We start from the raw sequence: 12,675 nt of genomic DNA, 5'->3' as shown, positions 1-12,675 counted from the left end.
CTTGGGAAAGTTATATGAAAATTGATGAGGGAAGCTTGGCCAAGTGCTTCGTACTTAAAAGCTGAGATTTTTTATTTGTTTGTTTTAGGTTTAATTGTTAGCTTGACAGTACGGATTTTAGTAGAGTGATCTTTTAGATTGATAGTTGTTATTGGCAGATGAGAAGGCGGTGGTGGAGCCTTTTTGTTTGTTAAATTTGATCAAAACATGCGAAGAAAGTAGGGCGCGGTATTGTATACTGAACCATATTTACAGATACACACTGTCTTGTATGGGCAGATTGGTTCTACTCGAAGCAAAAACCGCTTGAAATCAACTAATTAGATTGAAATTAGTTTCTCGTGTTTGAGTGAAGAAAATTGATGAGACCATAAGAAAACAGCTCATGTAACATATGTATAGGCAACTTTGGATGTCAGTTGATATAATTATCGTGCCATTGCTCTGATAATCAGAGGTTAGAATCACGTATGATGGAGAAAGTTGTAGGTATTAGGAAGGATATTTACATGGCAGACCAAGCTTAAAGCTTAAAACCTTCTGCTTAATTCCTGAACCGAAGAACGCCTTATCAGTAAATCTACAGGCCAGATGTCTAGCTGTTTACGCTTTACACGGCGAAAAGACTGGCAGGTGGATCAAGGCCTGATGCAGCAATTAATATAGGTCAAGATCTTGTTTTTCTTCTGCATGGCAACATTAGAAATGAGACAAAGTGAGGGTATTTTCAAGTGGATGAAGCAGGATTTAGTGAAATGAAATGTTACCGTAACAGAATCTTCCTGGTATTGCGGCTGAGGTAATGAAGCAGCAGCAACGAATTCCTGCTCATTTCCAAGGCTACGCCTAATATCAGTCTTCTGTTGCTTCCTGTTGGCCCGAGCCCGCGAGAAAACCATTGAATAATCCGTGGCTCCTGGACCTTTCTGATCCCACCCTCCAAATTGAGGAACAGACATCCATGCGTTATTCTGTCAATACCATATAACTAGTTATTCATTAATATCTTCTCATTCTGCGTAATTAACTCAATGACTATGATCCTATAGATGGGCAGTAAAACTTTTATGGGGAAGAGGGGAGAAGTTGGCAACCAGAAAGAAATCCACATAATGCATGGTTGTAAAACCACAAAATAAAAAAAAAAAGACAGTAGAGGATCAGGCTTATTACCTCCGTCCGGTGGGCCATGGTAGGGTGGGAGGCAGGAATAGTTGAGATGATGATCGATTAATTAATCCCCAAATTGATGGATGTGCGTGCTATATATGTACATATAAATATATATATATGGGAATTAAAGATTGGGGTTTTGTTAGATGCTGCTGCATTATTTGGATAAAGTGGAAACAAAAAGGTCTTTTGCAACCATGCAACCCAGTTGGCTAAAACTAATTCAACCATTTTCAGTTAGGAACTGGCGGTAAGAATATAATGTGTACGTCCATGGAGTGCCTAAATTAGATTAGTATTTTGATAAGGAAAATGAATAAATACTGTTAATGAAGGTTCCTCGGCATTGTTTGATTTTAAGTTTTATTACAAGATATAAACATCCATTTCTTTGAATCAAACAGTTACCACTCAACTAATTACTAGTATTATTGATTTGGCATCACTAATTAAGGATTGGCCATAAAATAAAACTTAATTTGTTGCTATGATATTTCAATCAAGAGCTGGAAAGAAAATCTAAAATTGGGGCTCAATCTGATTGTTACTTTTATTCATTTAATAATCATTGTTAAGATTGATAAATGATTTTTTAAAAAATAAAATAATAAAAAGATATATATAATAGAGGAATTAAAAATTTAAATTTTTGTAAATAACAAATTACATAACTTTTTTCCTAGTATTATATATATATATATAAATAATTTTACTCATATATTAAAATAATTACATTTAAATTGGTGTTACGATATTTTAATTATTTGCTCAATGTAAAATAAATTTTGATTTACCTTTTATTTCACTAAAATAAAGAAAAGTAATTATTAACAATCAAACAAATGGAGATTAAAAAGGAAAATTACACGGAAAGCAAAAGAAGATTTCATAAATATCTATCTTGTTGGTGGTGTGTGGACCAAAAGCGTTAATTTGGCTGTACTTAAATCATGAGCTTAATCCCATAAACGGTTCCTAGGTTTATAGGGAAATTGAGAGAATTCCATGTTAATTCTTCATTCTATTTGAATTGCTAAGGCCAGAATAATATACAGGCTGAAAAGGAAAGTAACGTCAGAACGAAGTCGGCTTCCAGTAAAAGGCTTCATTAAGTTACTTGTCAATCAAGGTTTCGTTTAAGTTCCAATCAAGAAAGACCTACAATTACTGGGATTTTCCTTGTCAAAAGCTAATCCTCTTTGGCCAAGGATTTGGATTCATCCTGACCTTGTGAGGATTTCTCTTCTACTATATATATGTATATACACACACACACACTCACTCTAATCGGTCTCTTTTATTCTTCTAAACCCTATTTTGCTGTGCTTCACTCTGCTGCTTCTATGATACCTCTCCTCTCCTGAATCCTATTAGTGTTGTTGGCTTTCCATCTTCTTTCTTTTTCGAATATATCATCCTCAGGCAACTGATTGGATTGAGACTGAAAGCATCAGCATGGTGCCTGGAGATACTTCTTTAGATTTCTTGGCTCAAAAGTTGAACGCCGCCGAAATAATTAAGCTCCTGGAAGAATGTGTTGAAGCCCCTGATCAAAGCCAAGATCCAACAATTAGAGTCTGTAGATACTGCCACCGAGAGTTCAAGTCGGCCAAGGCCTTGGGAGGGCATCTTCGGATCCATAGTCAGCACCAGAGTGGGTCAAAAGCTGGAATTCACCACTTGGAGAATACGGGATTTGCTTTCTCGGATCTCGATAGTCAGCAGAGCTCCGAAGAAGACGACGCTGGTTTCACTTGTTTTGTTTGCGATGACGGTTTCTCATCTCTGAAGTTGTTATGTCAGCATATGAGAAACCATCGTGAGGAGGATTACAATGGCATTCAACAGCCAACGCCACCTCAAGAGAGCACTTCGTTAAGTGAACCCCAGACCACTGTCGAAGAAGGGATTGACGAAGTCTCTCCAGGGAATGATCACAATCAGGGGTCTTCTAATGATTTGCTGAGCTATGTATCCAACTGGTCTGCAACTGGTAAGAGAGGACGGAAGCAAATTGATAGTGACAAGATTGATGGCATAATATACAATGCGGTGCCCTTGAGGGTCTTTTATGGATCTCAAGTTCCTTGGAGGGAAAGGAGACTTGGAGACTTCGCGGATTCCAACCAAAGTTTGTTGAAAAGGAAGAAACAGAAGACAAGGCTCAGTAAAGATGTCTCAATCGAGTCTCAGTCGGGAGCTGCTAATAGCTATAAAACTGACAGCGAGGCTACTGTGGAGGTCTTAGGCAATAGTGAGCAAACGACGAAAAATAACATCTCAATGGCCACTCATCGGGGGTTTGAAAGTCGTATTTCTAGCAAGTCCATATCCAGGTCCAGCCATGGAAAATTGAAGAAGCCTAAACGTGCAAAGGCGGTGAATGGTGTGCACCAATGTGAGATTTGTGGCAAGACGTTCCAAACCGGTCAGGCACTTGGTGGGCACAAAACGTATCACCGAGTTAAGCCAGTTGTTGATCCATCCAGGGGCGTGTTAGTCCAACGAAAAGCCGAAGAACAATTGTCTGGAGAATCTGGTCAAGTTAGCGATGGATTCAGCAGAATGCCGTTGCCAAGGCCAGGAGAATTGTCTGGAGAAGCCCATCCATCTGCGCAATCTAATCAACGAGTTACTAAGAGGCTGCTAGATTTTGATCTTAATATTCCTTATAGAGAATGAATTTCTCTGTATTATTTGTTCTATGTCTCAAATGTCTGAAATTAGGTCCTCCAATTTTTGCTTTAAGTAGACCCTTTTAGAATTTACTTTGTTTTCGACTGTGAGAGTTTATTGCTTCTATAATTATTAAGTATATCATTTTCTAGGTAGGGTGTGGTGGTTTGGCCCTGGTTCAATGGTTGCAATTTTAGATGTGCATATATAATTAGAATTTTCTTTGCTCAAATCTGCTGCATTTTATTGGCACCACCGGGTTACCACTGCTTTGATTCTTCCATGTTTTGATCATAATGAAAGCTTCTCTTTGTTTTTTTAATTCTTTTCTTTTCAATTGGGTTCATTGAGTTATTCTCTCCAGGTTTCATTTCGATGGTAATACTCATGGTTTGAGCGGCTGAGCCCTGGTTGTCACTGCACTTTGGACCTGGGGTTTGGCAACATCTTCAATTTTGTTTGCAATTTCAGTCGAAAACAAAACAATAAAAGAACTGAAACCTTCCTACAATGAGGAGTAAGTTTGTTGATAGCAATCAGTTTGGAACTTTGGATGAAGCTCCCCTTTTCCTTCCCTTCTCTTTTTCCACTTTTCTCTTCTTGAAAGATTTATGTTCATAAAATTGCTTGCATTATGTGCGATTGATTCAAGCTCTATATTGGGGGATATAATAAGATGAGTGTGGAGATTTAAATATTGCGAAAGATAATTAATGAATAAGCCGTGCTTTAATTGTTCATGTCTACATATTTATTTTATTAAAATTTTCAATCAAAGAACTCAGAATCGGTAACCAAATCTTCCTTGTTAAAAAAAAAGTTAACAATTTATAAAACGATTTCATAATTCATACCCATTGCTTTGTGTTTTGGATTTTGTTTATATGAGAATGTTTCAAAAAAATCTGAAAAAGAGGTGAAAACCACCCACCACTGTAGAAATTTTCGTTTATGAAATAATTTTGTCTTACATTTATGGTGTGAGATTGATTCTAGTGTGTGTATATATACAGAAACTTCAATTAAGATATGAATTAAAAACCTCTATGATTAATTAAAACTCATGCTTTTATTATTTATTAAAAATAAAAACTAGTAAAAATGATCAAATGAGCCTACAAATTGACTCTTAACCTCAATTAAATGAATGAAACAGCAACGTTGATAATTGCATCTTCGCCTCCATTTACCAAACATTGCGGGTTAAAACTTTTATTCTGTGCGCGTCGGGCATTCCATTCCTCTCTTTCAATCCTTAGTCACACTTGTTTCGCCATATTTTACACAATTTAATCCTTATCTTCCTTTGCTAAGTTAACATAAATTTATCACAAATTTGAAACATAGAGTTACAATGCTCATTTTTTTTTTCAATAATAACTTTTTATATGTTTAAAGAAAAGGTGGAATACAATGATTTTTTAATTTTGATCATAATTATACACACACCTATTGATTTTCAAATGAATATTCCACCTTAAAAGAATATATTCACTGAACATATAAATCTTACAGTTAAACAATTGTTAATATTTTCATTAATTTGATGATATAATTAATTTTAAAATAATTTTACCTTTTATTAATTTAAAAAATTATTATTATATAAACTATTATTTTTTTAATTTTTTTCTTTTTTCAAAAAAAAAAAAAAAAAAAAACTCTCAACCGAACACCCCGCAACCGGCCATACTCCCCTAGGGAGTGCATCAAAGGAGCACCAGATCTGGTGCTCTCAAGGGGAGCCCGAGATCTAGGGTGCACGGCCAGATCCTGCGCTTCCCTCAAAAGATTCGATCGGATTTGGCGAGATGACTAATCGGTGTCAGAGCACGTTGCCGACCAATATGAGAGAAAAGAAAAAAGTGAAAAAAAATAGAGACATTTTAAACATTTAAGGATTAGACATTACTATTATTTACATGTTTGAAGTAAAATATTTATTTTAAAAATTAATGAACTTGCATAAAATTATGATTAAAAATAAAAAAAGTCCGTGTATTTTAACCTTAAAGAAATTATTAGGATACAAGGTTTGCAGTTGACATAGTTAGGCACAAAGAAAGCACACTCACCACTTCAAATTTACAAGCAGTTTTTTTCTTCCCAAAAAGACATTAGTTACAATTGCATTTAAGCACACATTGTTTTACAATATGAGGCAAAGAGCATCCTTGAAAGGTTATATTCAACAGTAGTTTGAATACGGAAAAAATCCTCCCCAAACAGAGTCGGGGAAGAGAGATGTTCTGTCTATTTTTTTTTTCACGTATAATTGTTTTAAAGTTTCTATATCCAGATATATCATTCTTGGCTTTTTTCAACACTACCCAGAAATAGAGGGTTTTGTAAGCATACATGGAGTGGAAGTAATGCACCATATTCAACATAAAGATCAAACCAGCAGCCTGGTTCCGCAGTTGGACACACAAATAGGTCTACTCCTACATATCTCCCAAATGTTGTACTCGTTGGAGGATACCTTATTGCTTTACATATTTACCTACTTGAATTCTCCATCTAATTTTGCAGAACACAACCATAAATCATAATAGGTCACTTCAAGAGTTTAGTATTTGGTAACATGACATTCCATCTATGTTCCATTCTCTTATTGTGTGTCCACCATAATTTGGCAAGCACTTAATAAGGATTTGACTCTATGTTCTTGTTCCACCTTCAGCCTTGGATTCCTTCCACCAGTATTACTACCCTCTCCCTTGTGCCACAGAAGATAATTACAATAAGACATGACCTACCAGTTATAAAACACTCTCCCTCGTGCTAAATAATTGTGCAAGCAATCTTTTTCTTTAACCTATCGCATATGGCATTGACAACATGGGAATTGAGACGCAGCATGCATTCCTTTTTCTTTTCTTGGCTAACTCAGAAAGCTGTATACATATTTGAAGCCACTGTTATCTTATTTATTTATTTGGGATGGGGGAAGGGGTCGTGAGGGTGGATTGTAGAGGAGAGATTTGCCATGGTCAAAGATATTAAATACTTAAGCATAATATATTGTGCTCCCAAGCTAACAATATCATTCTTCCAAGGCCCAAGTAAACTTTTAATGCATAAATACATGAGTACGTACATAAGAACATGAAGAAAATAGTCTCATAGTTAAAACAAGACACATGAGATCAAATCAATTTCATATCAAGACAATAGGAATAAAATGGCATCCTTTTAATTTATCATCTACTTGATGAACACTGGCATTATCAGCAATCACTCTCGCCTACCGAACTCCTTTTCAAATTCCGAGTTCAAATTGAGTTAGAACAAAAAAAATTCCTAAGCCTAGATGTGAGTATTATCCAGAGTCAACTACCAACAGCTTTTAGCTCACGCAGAGGCTGTCAGTAGCCAAGCATATTAGGTAAAAAAACCCAGGCACCAATCCCCAAGTCTTTTTTTTTTTTTTAATCTCATTATTACTTAATTTTCTGCTTATTTACTGTGAAAATTAGCCAATTTTGCTTCTTTCCATTTTATTTCCAATAAATAGGTAGCACTTCACACCCCCAACACCATACCTTCAAATCCTACCAACATATCAAGACATTGCTGGAGTTAAGGATAATGCATTGACAGATCTTTTCTTCTCCATTAATATAGATATTACTGTTAACGACACTGATAGAGAGATATTCAATTCACAGCTTTCACAATAGGACATCCTTAAGCTATCAGCATATAACACCTAAGATCAATGCCTCGACCAAAATGTAGAAACCCAAGTAAATGGGAAACCCTAAATTAGAGCTCAATATATCAGCAAATAAATGAAGTTAACTGACACATGCATGCCAAAAACTAGCAATAAGCAAAATTCAGCAAACATCACGACTTCCAAAATTGCAAAAACTTAAAAGCCATAAGACATAATAACTCCAAATCACATTTAAACTTCTCACAGCACAAGTACAAACAACGTATAATTATTGAACGAACACAAACGAACAACATTTACGATTATATTAAGCCATTAATTCAGATGTTCGTACAAAACCCTACAATTCCAAACATGAACATATTTGGAAAAAAAAACCCATATATATTTTTACTTATCTTTAGTAGAAACGCCGTATTTCTCTTGCATCCGAGCGATTTCTTCTTCCTTCTTCTTCTGATCAAACTTCTTGCTCATCTTGGCCTGCTGATAATACAAGACAATCAAATACCTATTCGCGACGTTGAAACCAGAGAGATGATCCACCGCCGTTTTGGCATCGTAGATGTCCTCGTAAACGACGAAGGCGGTGCCGCGTGTTTCTTTGCTGGTTCCGATGCGAATCTGGCGAATGGCTCCGTATTTGCCGAAGATATCGTACATCTCCTCGCTGGATATGTTGAATGGAAGGTTTCGAACGTAGAGGACCCGGTTGACCTCCGGGGGGAGCCGAGTGTTGCCCTTGCGGAGACTGATTGTCGTCATTGGGTTAGGAGAGAGACAGGTATAGGTTTTGGGGATTTTTCAGAGAGCGAGAGAAAACTGAGAAGATTGGGGAATTTGTGGGAGGTGACGAGGGCCGTAGATTTTCGTAGAATGGAAACAATGGGTTGATGATTGTTCTGGCCCATGTGAAAAGTCTTGGCCTTCGACTAGTTTTTAGTCATGCAATCCATTGAAAATGTGGGCATCTAAAACCCTTACGGTTTCTTTTTGAGCCCCGTTGGAGGTACGGATGTGCAAATTCGAATCGTAGTGAGTTTATTTTTTTGATTCTATTCAGCTGTTTTAATTAATTAAGTTTGGTTAAGATAGTTTAATCAATTTGATTTTTTATTTCGAATTTCTAAAACTAAAGTAATCAAATTAACTGAATTGAGTAATACTTAAAAAAGATAAATGAGCTTTGAGTTCAAAAAACAATAATTTCTTCTATCTTCAGTATTTATTATTCAATTCAAAAACAAAACAAAAGAAAGTCTCAATAATTAAAAAAACAAAACAAAAGAAAATCTCAACATAAGATCTTGTAAAAAAAGACCACATCCTATATTTGTTTTCCATTTTTCATAATTACAACTACTTCGATTCAGTTTTAATTTTTTTAGAGAAAGAGTTCAATTTTTTCGATTTTTTAATTTTCAAAATCGATTTCATTGAATTAATCATTTGCGCACCCCTACTTGGAGGAGAAAGAAACTGATCATCTGCTTAATTCTTTAAAAAACATAAAATCTTGTCTCCATTAGAGCTTCTGAGTTGCAATTATTAATTTTTTTTTGTAAACAGGTATTCTTTTGGCATTTCAATCTTTTACCATAATCAATTATTGTAAAATTAGATCATTGAGATAATCGTTACTTTTAAAATTTTTAGTCATTCTATGTAATTCATTTAATTATTAATCTAATCAGTTACGTGTTATTATATTAACACGTAATTTTATCGGTATTGGTTGGTCTAACCTCTACGTGTTTATAAACTTGTATCTTGCAATTTACTAATTAATTAAATGTTGAGTCCAATCAAATTGTATTGTCAAGTCGGTAAATGTAGCTTTTTAATGAATTTGAATTTTTTTTTAATTTAAAAGTTTCTAAGATTCCTTTCTTGTCAATATACAAAACTTGAATTCAACTTTTCGAGTAGAAGAAAATACACATAAATTATATATTAAATTGAATATTTAAATATAATTAACTGTTATTTTCTACTGTGTTTAATAATATAATAACATGATTGAAACCATCATAATTATTTCTAATATCTTAGCATTACAATTTTGAGTCCTAGACTGTATTCTCCCTAAAATAATTATTTTCAAAATTCATTTTAACTTCAAAAGCTTAAGCTTGGCACAAGGCGGATATTAACTTCGCAAGCTTGCTTTAATTTAGTGAAATGCAATCTCAAAATAACTGCAGAAGAAATAAAGTTTCTATATACTAAATTGATTCCCAAATTTTTTTATATTGATTATCTTCGATTATACAATTAAAGGTAATTGCTTCTCTCAACGGAAATTTCACCCTTTTTTTTTTTTTCTGAAATTCAAGACAGACTTCTAAATTAGAATTTCAAATTTTAATTATTGTGATATTTTTAAAGAACATTAATTTCTCTATTTAAAATGGTCTTTCTAAAATGAAACGCAAAACTAATAGTAGCAGTTTTTTAAGAAATAAGATAATAAATTAACCGAAGATATAACTCTTAATGATTTAATGTATTGTTTAAGATCAAAGCAAAGTAATCTTTGAATTTAAGATCACCGGCCAATTTTTAAAAAGAATTAGTAACATTTTGAATCTTTACTGAATTCTAGATTACCAATTTTATATAAGCTGTGTTGTCAGTGAGTTCCGTCTTTGACACTCTTACCCCAGCTTACAAAAAATAGAAATCCCATTAGTTGGTGCAATTCGGTTTGAAGAAAGTGGAAAATTTAGCTGAAAAGAGTTACAAACAAATTCAATAAGTAAGCACTCCTTGCCTTATTCATCAAAATTTCGTCATTCCTGCAAATTTACCAGGGTCTCGTGCATTCCAAGCATTTGTGTGGTAGGTCTCACGTGCTCTAACCTAACTTTGCCTTCAATTAATTTTCTTGTATATAAATTTCACATTACCCCAAGCTGATTCTCCATGGCACTTGACACATTGCTCCTTCGGGAGCTCACAGCAGCAGCTATTCTCTTCTTTATCACACGTTATTTCATTCGTTCTCTTCTCAGAAAATCAACCAAAACGCTTCCCCCAGGCCCGAAGGGGTGGCCGGCTGTGGGTGCTCTTCCACTCCTAGGGTCCATGCCCCATGTCACACTGGCCAAATTAGCCAAAAAATATGGACCTGTCATGTACCTGAAAATGGGAACATGCAGCATGGTGGTGGCCTCAACCCCAGATGCTGCTCGAGCTTTCCTTAAAACCCTTGACTTGAATTTCTCCAATCGACCCGCTAATGCTGGTGCCACCCACTTAGCTTATAACTCTCAAGACATGGTCTTTGCCGACTATGGTCCAAGGTGGAAATTGCTTCGTAAACTGAGCAATCTACACATGCTTGGTGGTAAAGCCCTAGAGGATTGGGCACAAGTCCGTACCGTTGAGCTAGGCCATATGCTTCGAGCTATGTGTGAATCTAGCCAAAAGGGTGAGCCAGTGGTTGTGCCAGAAATGTTGACGTATGCCATGGCCAATATGATCGGCCAAGTGATCCTCAGTCGACGAGTTTTCGTGACGAAGGGGTCAGAGTCCAATGAATTCAAAGACATGGTGGTGGAGCTCATGACCTCTGCCGGGTTTTTCAATATCGGTGACTTTATACCGTCCATTGCATGGATGGATTTGCAAGGGATTGAACGTGAGATGAAGAAATTACATAAAAGATGGGATGTGCTGCTGACAAAGATGATGAAAGAGCACGCGGCAACAGCTCATGAGCGGAAGAGTAAGCCTGATTTCCTTGATATTATTATGGATAACAGAGAAAACTCTGAAGGGGAAAAGCTCAGTTTGACCAATGTCAAGGCACTTCTCTTGGTATGTTGTTTTGGCTAAGTTAAGTTTTCTTTTGGCTCTGAAAGTTACCCATTGAATAAATACATATGTGAATATATAAACCATGTGAAGATTAAAACTTATATTACAAGCATGTTTCTTGCTTTTGAGACAATACTGGAGTTAGTAATGTCAAATGAAGATCAAAGCTTTTACTTAATATGTAGTGGTACATATTTTCAACGTTCCATCTTCTAATCCCTATTTGTCTTTCCATTGCAAGAATCTATTCACTGCTGGCACGGACACATCCTCTAGCATAATCGAATGGGCATTAGCTGAAATCATGCAAAATCCTACCATACTCAACAAAGCTCATGACGAGATGGATAAAGTCATTGGCAGAAACCGAAGGCTCCAAGAATCTGACATACCCAGACTTGCATACTTTCAAGCCATATGCAAAGAAACATTCCGAAAACATCCATCGACTCCGTTGAACTTACCGCGAGTTTCCTCCCAAGCTTGTGAGATTAATGGCTACTACATCCCAAGAAACTCTAGACTTAGTGTCAACATTTGGGCAATTGGTCGTGACCCTGACGTTTGGGATAATCCACTAGATTTCAACCCTGAAAGATTTATGAGTGGTAAAAATGCCAAAATCGATCCACGTGGAAACGATTTTGAGCTAATTCCATTTGGTGCTGGAAGAAGAATCTGTGCTGGAACCAGGATGGGTATTGTGCTAGTTGAGTACATTTTAGGCACATTGGTGCACTCTTTCGAGTGGATCCCACCAAACGGTGGGGAACTAAACATGGATGAGGCCTTTGGGCTTGCGTTGCAAAAGGCTGTGCCTCTTTCAGCCATGGTTCGCCCACGGCTCGCCCCAAGTGCTTATGTTTCCTAAGCTCAACGATCCTAATCCCAAGGCCCAAATTCTATCCTGCCAGATGACTTATATATGGTCATTTTTTTCGTTGTTGTTTTGGTCAAGGCATCTGACATTGAAGAATGAAGTATTTTTCAATTGATGCTATGTTTAGTTTCAAATATTCTAGCCTTTCTTGTATGCTAATGAATTACAATGAATAATTAGTGGCTTTTTTTATTATATAGTGGGCATCCTAAGAGTTAATTATAAAACAAATATAGTCTGGTATACATATTGTTTTATTGATATACGAAATTATCTCCCATGATGGTATATTGATTAAAAAAATTTAAATGTCATGAAAACGCAAAGAAGGCATTTGGTATCAAGGGTATGTACCTAAGTTTCGTATAATGTGTCTAATTAAATTATATTACAATATTTATTTTGAAACAAATCAACACAATATAAGATTGTAATACAATTA

The 12,675-nt window shown here is 35.6% G+C and overlaps 4 protein-coding genes across 4 annotated transcripts; 2 read left to right on the top strand and 2 right to left on the bottom strand.

Annotated features, from left to right (window-relative positions):
• Positions 321-1,261, bottom strand: LOC18589972. The gene is made up of 3 exons (XM_007015196.2): positions 1,174-1,261; positions 768-971; positions 321-686 (listed from the first exon to the last, which is right to left on the bottom strand). Exons 1-3 carry the CDS (start codon positions 1,189-1,191, stop codon positions 639-641), a joined length of 270 nt encoding a protein of 89 aa, XP_007015258.1. The 5' UTR covers positions 1,192-1,261; the 3' UTR covers positions 321-638.
• Positions 2,629-3,855, top strand: LOC18589971 (zinc finger protein ZAT9). The gene has a single exon (XM_007015195.2). The coding sequence runs from the start codon at positions 2,629-2,631 to the stop codon at positions 3,853-3,855; it is 1,227 nt and encodes a 408-aa protein (XP_007015257.2).
• LOC18589970 (splicing factor 3B subunit 6-like protein) lies at positions 7,737-8,455 on the bottom strand. Its single transcript, XM_007015194.2, has one exon. It carries the CDS (start codon positions 8,294-8,296, stop codon positions 7,922-7,924), a length of 375 nt encoding a protein of 124 aa, XP_007015256.1. The 5' UTR covers positions 8,297-8,455; the 3' UTR covers positions 7,737-7,921.
• LOC18589969 (flavonoid 3',5'-hydroxylase 1) lies at positions 10,442-12,430 on the top strand. Its single transcript, XM_007015193.2, has 2 exons — positions 10,442-11,353; positions 11,595-12,430. The coding sequence occupies exons 1-2, from the start codon at positions 10,457-10,459 to the stop codon at positions 12,222-12,224; spliced, it is 1,527 nt and encodes a 508-aa protein (XP_007015255.2). The 5' UTR covers positions 10,442-10,456; the 3' UTR covers positions 12,225-12,430.

The sequence above is a fragment of the Theobroma cacao genome, chromosome 9, assembly GCF_000208745.1.
Source record: "Theobroma cacao cultivar B97-61/B2 chromosome 9, Criollo_cocoa_genome_V2, whole genome shotgun sequence".
Taxonomy (NCBI): Eukaryota; Viridiplantae; Streptophyta; class Magnoliopsida; order Malvales; family Malvaceae; genus Theobroma; species Theobroma cacao.
Note: the sequence above shows the minus strand (reverse complement) of the source record. Positions and strands in the feature narration are given on the sequence as shown.